This window comes from Brachyhypopomus gauderio, chromosome 4 (assembly GCF_052324685.1).
Source record: "Brachyhypopomus gauderio isolate BG-103 chromosome 4, BGAUD_0.2, whole genome shotgun sequence".
In the NCBI taxonomy this organism is placed as follows: domain Eukaryota; kingdom Metazoa; phylum Chordata; class Actinopteri; order Gymnotiformes; family Hypopomidae; genus Brachyhypopomus; species Brachyhypopomus gauderio.
In genome coordinates, this window is record NC_135214.1 from 33,274,542 (window position 1) to 33,290,348 (window position 15,807).

At 46.7% G+C, this 15,807-nt stretch overlaps 1 protein-coding gene across 1 annotated transcript; it reads left to right on the forward strand.

Annotated features, from left to right (window-relative positions):
- The first annotated feature begins 6 nt into the window (after positions 1 to 6).
- ift81 (intraflagellar transport 81 homolog) lies at positions 7 to 14,960 on the forward strand. Its single transcript, XM_077004115.1, has 18 exons — positions 7 to 330; positions 1,475 to 1,575; positions 1,878 to 2,058; positions 2,510 to 2,599; positions 2,714 to 2,779; positions 3,166 to 3,276; positions 3,427 to 3,511; positions 3,879 to 4,042; positions 6,174 to 6,266; positions 6,891 to 7,037; positions 8,919 to 9,068; positions 10,194 to 10,322; positions 11,160 to 11,249; positions 11,396 to 11,482; positions 11,620 to 11,691; positions 11,787 to 11,872; positions 12,559 to 12,604; positions 14,099 to 14,960. The coding sequence occupies exons 1-18, from the start codon at positions 187 to 189 to the stop codon at positions 14,279 to 14,281; spliced, it is 2,025 nt and encodes a 674-aa protein (XP_076860230.1). The 5' UTR covers positions 7 to 186; the 3' UTR covers positions 14,282 to 14,960.
- Positions 14,961 to 15,807: the final 847 nt, after the last annotated feature.

The window sequence follows — 15,807 nt, forward strand, 5'->3', positions numbered from 1 at the left end:
GCGAAATCTAATGTAGCGAGAGCCGATATAAAACATCCAACAGTGTTAAGGCTAGTGCACATACGGACCATTTATTATTTACAAGCGTGCTAGTTTTGTTTAAGCTAACGTAGCTAACGCTAGTTGACTAGCAAACTAACAAACAAACAAGCTTGGAAGACAAAAACTTGTCAAATCTGTGTCGAGATGAGCGAACAACTAAAATTCATAGTGGAACAGCTGAATCGAGAGCCTTTCAAGAAAAACTTCAACTTAATTACTTTTGATTCACTGGAGCCAATGCAGCTACTGCAGACGCTTAATGAGGTTTTGTCCGAAATTGACTCCAAGGTGAGATGTTTACAAGCTGCGTTGTTTAAATGCAGATCAAATCTCTCAAAAAAGTGAGCTGAAATGCTAGAAAGGTTTATTTTGATTCGTCAGACATCTCAAAATGCTTTAACATCTCAAAATTCTTTAATTAATTTTGTAAACCAAAATGTAAAAACTAGTGGTGGGCCGTTAACGGCGGTCGTTAATTTGATACTCTTATCGGGCGATACTTGATACTCTTATCAAGTATCAAAGTAGAACAGCTTCCTCAAGCAGTCATTAGCCGGGTTTCCATACAAACCTTTCGAAAAAATAATGCGCAGTTTCGGCAGAAAAAAATGCGAATTAAGCCTTGTTTCCATTCATTACAGTTATGCGAATAAACTTTAGATCACGTGAGGGACCAAACAATAGTGGTTTTTACATCCATCTGGCAGTTACGCATTTTTGCACGTTGAGGTTTTGAAACATTTTTTTCTTTTTCTTTTCTATACATGGAGAAGTTAAATTCAATTTTTGCTCTCTCCAGAACTGTTTTTGTATGCATTTGCCATCTTTACATCGCGATCATGTACAGAACCACATGACTTGAGGCATGATACGTCATCGTTTATGCGAAAAACCCTTTTCCATCCAGTTTTTCCGAATTTTGGCGATGCGATAGTCTAACTTTTCCACCTCCCTCCTAGCGTAAAAATCTTTTTGCGATATTTGGGGCTTTTTTCGAATTTTGGACTTTTTCCATCCAGCTTTTTTCAAAAACTCGGTGGATGGAAAACCCTCTACTGATGCATTTTGGAAACAGGAGATGAGCCCCTAGTCTAATGCACCCTCTGTATTAAGAAACCTTATCTCAAAAACTGACTTTTAGTCATTACTTGGGTAGCACGCATATGAGCCATTTTAATATAGATTAATCTAGATTAGTCTAGATTAATTTCAAGATTTCAGTGAGATTAATCTAGATTAAAAAAAATAATCTATGCCCACCCCTAGTAAAAACACATTTTTGAAAGAATATTCAAATGCTATTTTTTCATTGCGTCAATCATAATTTAATCATGATTTTCAGATAAACAAATAGCTGCATAAGGCCTACAGAGAAACAATAGGGTAGGTTTTTTTTGTGTGCTCACATATAACTATTTCTCTTGTATTTCAGCAAGCAATTGATATTCGAGAGGAAATGCCTGACCAGACAGCCAAAAGAATGTTTACTTTGTTAGGAATGCTGAAATACAAACCTGGAGGACGTCCGGATGCGTAAGTCCACGAATAAAGGGTCAGATATCAGAATAGTGGTTATCTTTAAGGTCAAAAGACACTTATCTAGCCATTAAATGAAAGTAAATTCCAAAATACTAACATGCCTGACCAAGAGTGCAGATTATTTCAATCAGTCTTACTGACAGTACAATTTGTGAGTGAAGCATTCATTTGGTGTGTAATTACATGCTATTGTATAATTAACTCTGAACAGGTATTATTCAAACATGTGGAGCTGAATGAATTTTTTTGTCTGTATCAGAAAAGAGAGGATGATGTGATTCTTCATCACTTTCCAGGAGCAGTTTTCGGCAGGGCCTGGTGACGGGCAGTAAGCCAGTGATCCACCCCATCTTGCACTGGCTGCTCCAGAGGGCCCCGGAGCTGAAGAAGAGGGCCTACCTGGCTCGGTTCCTTGTCAAACTTGATGTGCCTGGAGAGTTTCTGGCTGATGATGGTATCGCTGAGACATACCATCAGGTTTGACCTCAGCCTCCCCCTCAGGGACGGCCCAATCAGACTGTTGTAAAACTTGCAGCAGTTTGTGTTAAATTCTGAAATATAAATACTTTTGATACATTTTTCGTTCAGTATGATTTGTGTTTGGTCATCATTCAAAAGCTGAAGCTATTACCACTGTAATGACAAGTGGTGATTTAGCTTAGCCATACTAGAGACCCACACATAGTTGATTCTTTGGAAAGAGGAAAAAAAACATTTTAGATAAAAAGGAAACTGCAAGAACTATGAGAGTACTTTGAAGATATGTGTACAGAATGTCTTGTAATTGTAAATTTGTCTCATTCATACACACAAAAAAATCTGGTTGATTCTGGTCATTTCTTTAAATTCAGATATAAACATTTGAGATGAGTGTAAAAAGTGGGATTTTGTTGTTGTGGTGTTTTTCTTTTGTGATTGTGTACTGCAGTATGAGGAGTTGGTAGAGGGATTCAAGAATTACCACAAAGAATGTGAACATCTGAGAAACTCTGGGTTTTCTACAGCTGACATTCGTCGGGTAAGATGACCATTAACTGCCTTTTCCCACTCGTTTTGTAAGTCTAGTGTCTCAGATGTCATGTTTGGGTATCGTTCGGAGCTTTGAATTATAGTGATGTAACTATCACTGCAGGATATTGCAGCGATGGAGGAGGAAAAAGATCATCTGATGAAACGAGTGGAGCGTCTGAGGAAGCGGGTGAGGAACCCTGCTGGAGGAAATAGCCTTCGTCGTCATCTTCCTCTTCATCTGTCTCCTTTCTTGGAGAATGTGCCAGCTTCACTAAAGAATGGCATTATGTACTATGAGTTGAAATGAGAATTCTCTAATTAGTTCTTCTGCTAGACCAGAGATATCCAGATATAAATCCTGTCCTAGATTTCATTGTGATTGGTAGTTAATTGAATGTGCCTGGCCACTTTATCACAGTGTCGTTCATTGGTTGGTCATCACGCCTGATTCTTGGGTGAAAGGAGTGTAAAAAATCTGTAGCACGTCAACCTCAATGGCTGTGATTCAAGGGAGCTCTGAACCTCAGTCACATTCACGCTGTCACAGTATGTAAGACATCTTTTGTCCACTAGGTGGAGTCTGTGTCCAGCCATCAGCGCATGCTGGAGCTGGTGAGGCTTCTGCGTGTGGAAAAGGAGAGAGAGGAGTCTCTGGCTCATCAGAAACAAGAACAGAAGAATCAGGTGCCTGACAATGTTCTACTGTCACTTTAAGCTGTGCCTTAATTCCCCTCCCACTGGTTCTTGAGTCACATCAGAGCTGCGTGTGTGAGGTGACATCTGTGTTCGTCAGACGCGCAGGGTGAAACCTGGCTCTCCTCCTGCCTCCTACAGCTGTTCCAGGCTGAGCAGCGGCTACAGAGGTGCCAGCTCCAGTTGAAAGACCTGCGACAGGCAGCTGCCGACGCCAAGCCCGAGAGTGAGTTAGCCATGGATGACTGAGACAGGCCTGTGTAGGCCGGGGCTGGCAGGGGGGCCAGGCCACACAACACCCCACCACACCCCATGGCTCAAAACAAACCAACAAATCTGAACCATCTTCAGAACACTTTAGTTTTGTCATGACATTCCATGTCAACACCTCAGACTAGTGCACAAAATACTCCATTACACGCCAACACCTGTGCAGTATGTGTTCTCTTCGGTTCTCGGCGCTAATGTTTTTGCTGAAACATGCAGTGACGTTGCTTTGCCTGCGAGCGACGTGTGTTGCGTGCAGCGGCGGTGTGTTGCGCGTCCGTCCGCCGCTGTAAGCTCACCCCCGTTACGCGGCTCCGTTGCTCTAGGTCTGGTGAAGAGGCTAGAGGAGGAGATGAAGTTCAACTCCTATATGGTGTCAGAAAAGCTTCCCAGGGAGCTGGAGAGGCTGCGTGGCGTGGTGCAGCAGCTCCAGAAGGTGGTGTCCGAGCCGGCCATGGGCCACGCCGAGCTGGCCGAGCTGGAGGAGAAGGTGTGTGCTGGCTGGTCCGCTAACACAGGGCTCCCTGACCCAGAACCCACGTCTGGGGCTTCACTACCAGTCAGAAGTTTGGACACCCACTAATTTATTTATATTTTCTACATTTTAGAAAAAACAGAAAAAGGTATCAAAATAATGAAATAACACATGACTATTCTATGTTAAACCAAAACAGATGGTTTAATAAATTTTATTAATATTATTATTGTTTTAATCATATACTGTATACATTGTTTTGGGAGAAAATCATATATAGGCCATTAACATTAACTATTAATATTTTATCTTATCCGGACGGGATTAGTTTTTCAGGGGGACGTCTGTGAAAAATATTTCACCCTTGTACTCAGTGATAAAACTCTTGCATCCGGACAGCAATTGAAAAAACAGGAGGACCCGCGAGTTTTTGGCTTTCTCGGTCACATGACATCGCCTTGTCACGTGATAGCATGTTTAATAATGTCACACTGCCAACTCTGATGATTCCTTTTTAACTTTTAACTTTACTACTGTTCAGTTCAGCATTTAAGATCTCCGTTTAAGTTAAGCTATTTTGTTAAACCAATACAGAAAACACATTATAAAAAATCGCTAATGAATGTAAATAGTTAAATAAATCCGTTAAATAAAATAAAATAAATCCATTAAAAAATCCAGTAAATCCATTTTCGCTCGCCGCTGTCTTTACGTGGATCTCCGTGAAAACGCGCGCCCAACGTGTAACTACGGTGCGTGGCAGTGGACATATAGCTGTTTTATTAAACGCGAGGTGATGTCTGCATGTATAAACTCAGACATGTGGATCCGGACGGGACTAAAATTATCAGACGACCACGGAGTACAGCGAAAAACAGTAGGTAATTCCGCCTGTAATTTTCTCTGAGGACGTCTGAGAAAAACACGGACATGCTCGTTCCGGACGGGATTAAAATCACAGAGGACCCCCCGTAAAAGAGAAAATTACCCCAGGACCCCCTGAGAAACTAATCCCGTCCGGATAGGGCGACGCAAAATAACTCTTAGCTAAAAATGCCTTTAATAAAGCCCTATCCGGACGGGATTAGTTTTTCAGGGGGACGTCTGTGAAAAATATTTCACCCTTGTACTCAGTGATAAAACTCTTGCATCCGGACAGCAATTGAAAAAACAGGAGGACCCGTGAGTTTTTGGCTTTCTCGGTCACATGACATCGCCTTGTCACGTGATAGCATGTCACACTGCCAACTCTGATGATTCCTTTTTAACTTTTAACTTTACTACTGTTCAGTTCAGCATTTAAGATCTCCGTTTAAGTTAAGCTATTTTGTTAAACCAATACAGAAAACACATTATAAAAAATCGCTAATGAATGTAAATAGCTAAATAAATCCATTAAATAAAATAAAATAAATCCATTAAAAAATCCAGTAAATCCATTTTCGCTCGCCGCTGTCTTTACGTGGATCTCCGTGAAAACGCGCGCCCAACGTGTAACTACGGTGCGTGGCAGTGGACATATAGCTGTTTTATTAAACGCGAGGTGATGTCTGCATGTATAAACTCAGACATGTGGATCCGGACGGGACTAAAATTACCAGACGACCACGGAGTACAGCGAAAAACAGTAGGTAATTCCGCCTGTAATTTTCTCTGAGGACGTCTGAGAAAAACACGGACATGCTCGTTCCGGACGGGATTAAAATCACAGAGGACCCCCGTAAAAGAGAAAATTACCCCAGGACCCCCTGAGAAACTAATCCCGTCCGGATAGGGCTTTAAGACTATAAAGTACATACATTCAGTCAGGTGTGTCCAAACCTTTGACTGGTACTGTACGTTGATGAATGTATCTACAAATTACACTGCACCACCTACACCCACATGTCCTTCAGCAGGCTTCACATGAAGAGTCATATATAGTTTTTGTAGTCCCATAAAGGGTAATTATACACAAATGTATCATCATTAAAGCACTGGAGCATCTCCTAATGACATCCCCAATGTATCTACGTATCCATGCTGCTGCTGTGAACTGCCCTTCATATGACTGGACTGGTTTGTTTCTTTTGTCAGAGGTGGATTCAGATGGACCTCAGCTGAAAACGTCTCTATTGTCTTTGTTCCTTGTCTTCCTGCCGAGCAGATTAAACAGCTCAGTCAGGCGAACCACGTGCTGGAGAAGCGGATGGCCAGGACCAATCCCATGGATGATAACCTCACTCTGTACAGACAGCAGGTGAAAGCTTTGGTGTCTGTCAGCTAATGATACACAAATCTACAGTCAAATGTCCGTTACCGGTCCAGGGAAATGTCATCGGTTTACTTAGAGTTTCACTTGTGACTTTTAAAGCCTAAATAATATTAATTGGAGCAGTGAAGTGCAGCTGTGTGAGGTGAAGACCTGCGAGGAGAACTGATACACATTCTCCTGTATGTGTACAGACACAACGTTCAGCTTGAGACAACGATTGGTGTCTGATTTGCTAATGCAAAGATCTGTGGTTGTTTCATGGTCCATGGATGTGTATCATCACTGCTTAATGTTTGATGTTTTGATAGAATAAAGAGTTTTTAGTTTGTAATAAAATACTATATGCACAGCTACTCCAGGAGACCCTGTTGAGTAGAGGTTTAGCAGAGGACAAGTGTTCGTACAGACTGAAACTGAATTTCGGTAAAGGGTCACTTTTGGCGTTATGAATTCATTCGACAGTAGACTTAATGTGTGTTGGAGATTAGCCCAATCTGAGTGATCGTGGTGGTTTATTTGGCTTCCACTGATCTATGTCGGAGGTCATCTCCATCTCTTGGGAGGAGCTTGGGTCTGGTCAGAAGTGCTAAAGCTCCTGGTGTTCCTCAGGCCTCCATCATTGTTCGGAAGAAGGAGGCGAAAGCGGAGTCGCTACAGGAGGCCCGTGAGGAGCTGGCGGCGCTGAGCAGGCAGCTGAGCACCAAGAGCAGCCAGGCACGCGGCCCGGGCGGAGTGGAGGTCATCCGCACCGAGGAGGTGAAGCTCCTCACCCACACACCCAGACCGCCACGCACACTCAGAACAAACACCGCTTCTGCAAATCATTACTGTGTGTGTGTGTGCGTGTGTGCGTGTGTGCGTGTGTGTGTGTGTGTGTGTGTGTGCGTGTGTGTGTGAAAAGAGTGTTCATATGAGTAGGGGAAAAAATGTTATTGCATTGGCAGAACCTCAGTTACAGGAATACAGGAATTGCCAACTGGGGCTTTAATGCACCTGATCCCACTAAGATAATGCCTGCGTGTTGTGTGTGGGTCATCGCCCCTCTGATGTTGGCCTGTCTGCGTGCGCTGTGGTGATAATGTCTCCTTCTGTCTTGCTCTCCTCTCTGATGTTGGCCTGTCTGTCTGCTTGGTTTATGAGCAGATGTTCCTTCTGTCCCTGTGCAGACAGACGGGCGGGGGGAGGAGATAGCGAGGCATCCTGGCTAAAATAGCCATGCTCCCTTCCTGCAGTGTCTTGCCGGTCCCGTCTGCCCCGTCTGATAACGCTCAGTTCTGCACATAGCTCAGCCGACTGGGAGCAGCAGCAATATCTCTGATAACCGGAACAAAAGAGACAGAAGGAGAGAGAGAGAATGATGGAGAGAAAAAGAGAGAATGATGGACAGAAAGAGACACACTAGTTAGGGGTCAATAAAAAAGACACTTGAATAAGAGGAGAGAGACAGACAGAGAGGGAGAGAAACAGATAGAGAGAGAGAGAGAGACAGAGAGAGGGTTGGTTAACTCTGAGCTGCTGGTATAGGCTACGCCCATGTATGGTCACGTACTGGCACAGTACTGATTTGAATGTGGAGGGGGAGGCATGCAGGAGATGTTGTAATGAAACCAACGTTTAGTTTAGTCAGTGCATGTAAATACAGATTTCTCAACAGCAGCTGGGCCAGACCCTGAAACGAGTGTGTAAATAACGAGTGTGTGAATAACGTGTGTGTGGTGTGAGCCGCATTGGTAAAGGTTTGGGATAGATAAGGCACTCTCCTCTTTCTTACATGGCTGACATTTCAATTAACCCCATGCCACTGTTTCAGTTTAATTAGGAAAACGCTCCGATGTGGTTCTGTGTTCATCAGGCTTGGGTTCTATCTTTAACTTTGAACTGTTAATCTTCACGTGTGAAACCTGCAGGCAGCTTAATTCCTTTCTCACTGCATGAAATGTTACTGTAAGATGGTTCCCAAATCTCTTTCGACTACTGACAGAACACACATCCATCACCGATCATTACGGCGTGTCGTAGATACCACAGGGATGACATGCCCATCAGTTGAGCTGCTGTGTCCTCTCTCTGCCAGGGTCGTGCCCCCCTGCCTGAGGCCTCATCCCCTCCCCCCACCCCTTCTTCTTCACGATGACGAGTATTGCTGCTCGCGGTGGTTAATTTAGCCCCTGTCATCTGATGGTCATTTGTAAGAGAAAGAAATGAGAGAATGCCACCCAGCAATACTGCCGCCCTAATCTTCACAACCTTGTCTGCCCTTGACAGCTTGAAATACACAAAGTATAAACTCTGCCACACAAGCCCTACGTGCCCCGGACAACATGCGGCACATCGTGTGATTTCTGAGGCTGTTGTCTAAGTTTATAGTCCCTGGCATCAGGGCGGTCTGAGCGGTGGTCTTCTGCAGAAGCTGCCAGATGAAGAGGGTTTGTTGTGTTCCTGGCTGCGTTACTGCAGGGTCACGTTTCTTTTTGCTGTGGACTTAGGAGATGTCCCTGAGGCACTCCACCAGATTGTCATAGCACGTCAACTTCCTACAGGCTCCAGTGTGACGCAGCGGAACTCCTCCGCTGCCACATTTCCCCGACCGTCGTGCTTGTGGTTTGTGATTGTTTCTTCTCTCCGCTCTGGTCGCAGTTCAAACGCTACGTGGGCAAGATGCGCGGCAAGAACATCGCGTTCAAGAAGAAGCGGCAGGAGATGGCTGAGCTGAAGGCCGAGTTCGGCGTCCTGCAGAGGACCGAGGAGATCCTCCGCCAGCGTCACGCCACCGGCCAGCAGCAGCTGGTAAACTCCCGTCTCCCTGTGTCAGCTGCTCACTCCGCTCAGCCCAGCTCTATACACCCCACACACACACACACACACACACACACACACACACACACACACACACGGTTGATCCGGCACCAGTCTAATGGACCAAGTGCTCTCCTAACAGTATTTCTGGCACGTGCGTGAATCACTTTTAGACCCTTTTCCCTGGTACTCCTACTCAAAGCTGCTGCGTTTGTCCTGCCTCTCCGTGCCATGTGGGCGGCGACAGCCACGCCCCCTGGTCCAGCTGGCGTGCCCGAGCCGGTCCTGTTCACCCGTCCGTGCCCATTCAGACTGCACCACATTACCAGCGAAGCTGCAGAACCTTCCTGGAACTGACCTCACGGCTCCCGACCCCCCCGGCAGGCCATTTGCTGGTGGCCAGTTTGACGCAGGAGGCCGGGGGCTATTTGTGAGCGCGGTATTTGCTCCATAGCCGCATGCATGTCTCTTTGTTCAAGTGGGGGGTGGGGTTGGATTTTGGGGTGGGTCGCATAAGCCTGGGCCTTCCCCCTCTTGGCAGCTGTTTGTCTGACCCATACACACACACACACACACACACAGTGTGTACAGTGTGCAGTGGGTACTGATGCTCTAGACACAGTAGTCCTGACTGCCTCAATGAAGACACATCAGATAGAGTCGGGAGACTGCAGACACACACTGCTGAAATTGGAGCCCCCTGCCCCTCCCTTGGCAGGAATAAATTCCTCTTCCAATCAGACTTTTCACACACTGATTCCGTGGCAGCTCTGGTCCCTAATGCGTGTGTGTGTGTGTGTGTGTGTGTGTGTGTGTGTGAGTACGGGGTGTGAAGTCTCCTGCCTGTGCCCAGAGAGAACAGAGTGCTTTGTATTCTGATGCAGAGGTGAGCCCTGACTGAATGTGTGAACATGGCCCTTGACAGAACGCTTGACGTGTCAGCAGCCCCCTCTGGTCCTCCCCTGTCCCGGCATCACAGGCCTCCTCCCTCACGCTCACAGCCGTTGGTCCTCAGCCCTTCTCCCGTCTCTCTTTCTCCATCTGCGCTGATACTGTTGGGTAACAGGTGATCTCATCCGAAGGGGAAAAATGACTGGGTGTCTCTCCATTTCCCAGCAAGCTCTGGAGGCTCAGAGAGGGGTTTCGGGCTTCAGCGACACCCAGGAGGAGCTGGAGAGAGTGTCGGCCATCAAGAGCGAGCTGGACGAGCTGAAGGGCCGGACGTTGGACGGCATGTCGGAGATGGTGAGCAAGGCTCGAATGAGTCTCGCGTCCGTCTCATCTCACACATACATACACACACGCAGGCACCGTCGTATGATCACTCTTCTCTCACACTCCCACGGGTTCTTCATCTCTGAGGCCCGAGTGCCGTTTACCGCACATGCCGTTTGCCGGGACGCGGTGTGTGGCGCGAGAACCCCGCGCGATGAACCCGTCGGACGTGTAACGGGGGTCGTCCGGCGCCCCGGGACGCCGTCACTCCTGCCCTCACACCTGCACCCGCACTGGGGCTCTTGCTGTGAGTCTCTACAGCAAGCAGTGATGGAGCAGCCCACTGCAGCTCTGCAGAGTGCAGCTTTGTGTGTGTGAGCACATCGCAGCCCGACTCCCCTCACACTAACACCTGCTGGAGCGGGCAGGATGCACCACGCAGGGGATACAAAGTTTTTTCCCCCAGTGCACGTCTGCATTTCCTCCTCAGCTGCACGCAGGAACAGAGGAACAACCTGTTGGTGCAGTGTGGGGCGGCCACACCCGTCACTGAAACTCTGCCAGGTCTTGGCCTTTGGGCCTGCGTCCAACATATTCAACATCTTTGTCAGGGTAGACATGATGTATGTGTGTCAGGTGATCTTGTGCTTTTCAGGTAGGAAGGAGTCGTTATGTAAGTTATGAACAGACTCCACACGTGTGCCACTGTCAGCCTCGGATGTGATTTGCTCTTCTTATGTGTTGTGGAGCGCTGTGACAGAGAGGCGTTTTGGTATACTTGGCAACTCGGGCGTCTGGTGGAGGAATGCGTATTCTCTAGGAGGAGGTTGTGTGTTTCCTTTGTGTCTACCTACGTGTCTGTTGCAGGTGAAGAGGCTGAACTTGGCGATAGAGGAGAAGAAATCTGCTCTGTCCCCACTGATCAAGGAGTTGAGGCCTCTCAGACAGCAGTGCCAGGTGGGTGAGCACCACACAGCTCTGTGGCTCTGCAGGACACCTACACAAAACCCCGCTGTCCAAGCACAGAACACAGACAGCTTGACGACTTTACGCCCGGTACAGTCAGAATTCACCAATATGCTGTCTGTCTTTATGTAAAATAGGAGCTTTCACAAGAGTATGAGGTAAAAAAGGCTCTGTATGACACGTGTGCTGCTGGCCTGGAGAGCAACAGATCCAAGCTGGAGCAGGTATGGTGGTTACACACACACACACACACACACACACACACACACACACACACACACACACACACACACACACACACACACACACACACACACACCTAGTGTGATGTGAGGTGTCTGACTGTGCTGCTGTGCGGTAGGAGGTGAGGACCCTGAGGGAGGAGACGTCTCAGGAAGAGAACCGCTACCACTACCTCAGCTGCATGCGAGCGGTAAGGTCGTCGCCGGAATCGCTCGCCTCCGCAGCAAAATGCCGCCTGGTTCCGCCGCCTCACTCTGCCCTCTCCTCCTCCCCACGCCGCCGCAGATCGTCGAGACTCAAATGCAGAGAGCGTCGGACGAGATGAAGGTGTACGTGTCCTCTGACCCACAGACACGCAAGAAGTCCATCAGGTGGGGCGCCCAGCTGCCGTGGTCTGTGGGGGCTGGGCCGTGCACAGGGACACACGCAGGGACACACGCAGGGACACACGCAGGGACACACGCACTGACACACGCAGGGACACACGCAGGGACACACGCAGGGACACACGCAGGGACACACACAGGGGCACACACAGGGGCACACACAGGGACACACACAGGGACACACACAGGGACACACGCTGGTCTCCTTCTCGTGAGCTCCATGTGTGTAATCACTGTAGTTCTGGGGCTGGACACCTTCTGTCCTGGCCTGTCCCTACTCTACTAAATCAAGATGAGATTTTTCCAATGGTCATTTTTTCTGAGGGGAAAGACCCTTATGATTCACATATGAACCATCCAGGTTTTCAGTGTGTAGTACCAAGATAAAATCAGTCAGACTCTGTTCCATTCAATTACAGTTCCACACTATCCAGTTCAAAACACAAACCAGTGCCCATTATCCACACTAGCCAGTCCAAAACACACACTGATGTCCATTATCCACATGGGCCAATCCCTCTTCCTTAATTCAACACATTAATTCTCCGTCCACAACCCAAACATATAACTCCAACCTCATTATCCACTCCATAACCTAGAGTGTTCTCATCTGCAGTCTGCAGTTCAATGTACAACTACAGGGTGGTGATTTAAAGTGCTCCTCTTTCCAGAGAGCAGTACCTGAAGAACATAGCCGAGCAGGAGTCTCTGGGCAAGGTAAGGACGTGAACTGGGGCGTGTCTGTGGGCCAAAGTTGTCTTTCTGCCCCCTGTCTTCCTGTCTAGTTAGGTCAGTGTAGCGGGGGGAGGGCACGGGGGGCGTCTCTGCGGTGTTCCTCCAAGGAGCCGATGTGCTGATACACTCCGTGACGGTTCCGGCGTGTGAGGTCCAGCACTCTGGCGCTGTTATCACTGGAGACGCCTCCCAGGAAGAGCCTGCAAGTGTGATGGAGATGAATGTGTTAGCTGAAGTGTGCACAGCGGTTTTACTACTCCCTGAGTGCTTGATGTATATGGCAGTGGGTGTAGTATAGTGTAGTGTAGTGGAACAGTGGGTATAGAATAGTGTAGTGTAGTGGAACAGTGGGTGTAGTGTAGCAGTCAGTGAAGTTTGGCAGTGGGTGTCATGTAGCCTTCAGTGCAGTAGTAGGTAGTGGGTGTACTAGGTGTAGTGTAGCATTGGGTGTAGTAGATGTAGTGTGGTAGTGGGTGTAGTGTAGCTGTGGGTGTATTGTGGTACAGAGTGTAGTAGGAGTAATGGGTGTAGTAGGTGTAGTGTAGCGTTGGGTGTAGTAGATGTAGTGTTTTAGTGGGTGTAGTGTAGCTGTGGGTGTAGTGTGGTACAGGGTGGAGTAGGGGTAATGGGTGTAGTAGGTGTAGTGTAGCAGTGGGTGTAGTAGCTGTAGTGGGTGTAGTGTAGCTTTCAGTGTAGTGTGGCAGGGTGCTGTTGACACAGTTATTATTGACTCAGTATAAGCTGTGCAGGGTGCTGTTAACAAAGTTATTATTGGTTCAGTATAAGCTGTGCAGGGTGTTGTTAACACAGTTATTATTGGTTCAGTATAAAGCTGTGCAGGGTGTTGTTAACACCGTTATTATTGGTTCAGTATAAAGCTGTGCAGGGTGCTGTTAACACAGTTATTATTGACTCAGTGTAAGCTGTGCAGGGTGCTGTTAACACAGTTATTATTGGTTCAGTATAAGCTGTGCAGGGTGTTGTTAACACAGTTATTATTGGTTCAGTATAAAGCTGTGCAGGGTGCTGTTAACACAGTTATTATTGGTTCAGTATAAAGCTGTGCAGGGTGCTGTTAACACAGTTATTATTGGTTCAGTATAAAGTTGTGCAGGGTTCTGTTAACACAGTTATTATTGGTTCAGTATAAAGTTGTGCAGGGTGCTGTTAACACAGTTACTATTGGTTCAGTATAAAGTTGTGCAGGGTGCTGTTAACACAGTTACTATTGGTTCAGTATAAAGCTGTGCAGGGTGCTGTTAACACAGTTATTATTGGTTCAGTATAAAGCTGTGCAGGGTGCTGTTAACACAGTTATTATTGGTTCAGTATAAAGTTGTGCAGGGTGCTGTTAACACAGTTACTATTGGTTCAGTATAAAGCTGTGCAGGGTGCTGTTAACACAGTTACTATTGGTTCAGTATAAAGCTGTGCAGGGTGCTGACGGTGCCTGTGCTTCTCTGTGCACTGTGGCAGAAGCTGCGTGAGCAGCAGAAGCAGGTGCGGGACGGCCACGCCCCCAACATGAGGCAGGTGCGCATGTGGAAGGACCTGGAGCAGCTGCTCCAGTGTAAGAAGCAGTGCTACCTACGAGCCCAGAGCCAGGCCTCTGTGGGCCAGCTGATCCAGGACGGCGCCGAGGACCGTCTGGTCCTCTGACCCAAACCCCACGACCCAAACCTCGAGACACTCCAACTCTCCAGCGTTTCCCACACTGTCTAAACAAATATTGTTTGGTAGGGAAACTGCTATTGGTATGTATATGTAGTTTTCAGCTTTTACAGTGTTTGATGTATAGGTGTATAGAGAAATATAACCCACATAAGAGAGAAATTTCCACTATTACAAAAATGCTACTTAGACGTTATTTCTGTTCTCATCAATAATCCTTCCAGTCTCACTTTTACAAACTGAGTAACTCTTCCTTTTTTGGACATGGGGGAGAGATAAGTGGTGTTGGCGTCTGAATTTGAGGGAGTGGGAACATATGTTCTCAAAAGTGTCCCATGGATAAGAGGTTGAAAAATCTTCCCTTGCTAACTTCAAACAAGTTCCCAGTTTGACACGTCTTTAAGAATAGAGCTTTGGTCCGAGCGTCTGCAGATAACGGGCGAACAAAGTGTTACATGCACCAGCACCTGGTTATTTTTGGAAGCAGCAGTCATGACCTTGGACAGAAGAGCTGTCCAATTTAGGAATTCAGCAGGGCCCTTTTGTTTCTGTTACTGAGGGGCGGCAGTAATCAACAGAACAACACGTCTAGCTCCTCCCCTACCTGTGAGCATACATGACGCTTGTTGAATTTTCTTGCAACTTTTAATAAACTCTATTTCCCTCACATGCGTGTAGTTCTGTGGTGATTCTGCGAACACTAGCGTGGCAGCAGCGCTTCATCTGGTGAGCCCAGCTTCTCTGGACACTGAAACCATGTTACTGCTGCGTGCTCCCCACACAAGCTCCTCTCCTCCCTGTAGTTGATTACAGCTTCTACTTCCTCATGTACATTTATTTATTTCACCTGTTTTCCACCAGTGAAAATGATGGCCCACTTTGTCCTACACAAAAACCAGTACAATCTCAGCTATACTGCACATTTCCCACACTTCCCAGTCTGCTCTACTGCGGGAGCAGGTTTGTATGCACTGCTGGGAACTGAATTCACACATATTGTTAGCAAGGTGGTTCATGCATAGTTTGAGTTTTAAACGCTATCACAAAATATTTATATCACTGATTGTGCTCTCTTGATTCAGTTAAGTATTTTAACCTCTGAAATGAATATGATGATGATAACTCTGGTGATAAAGACATGCTAAAAGGAGACCTTTAGTTGTCATTTAAATAACTGCACAATTTAATCAAATGTTCAATGTAGGTTAATGCAAATTCACAGACGTATCATCTCATTATTTGAGATGGAGGTTCTGAAAGCTTTTAGAAACACACCGTGTTTCAGTATGGAGTTACAAACTTGTCTAGTCTCTTTCAGCACTATTTACATGGGCAATACAAGTGGTGATCTTCACTATTGTGGACTTTGCAAATGTACATTCTCCACACCTTTGTGTCTACATGGATGATGCAACAGATACGAGAGACAAACACGCATGTAAGAATAACAGTGTCTTGCCAACCCTGATGCACAACCTTGTTCTGGCTCAGTCAAAGCAGTGGAACAGCAGTAG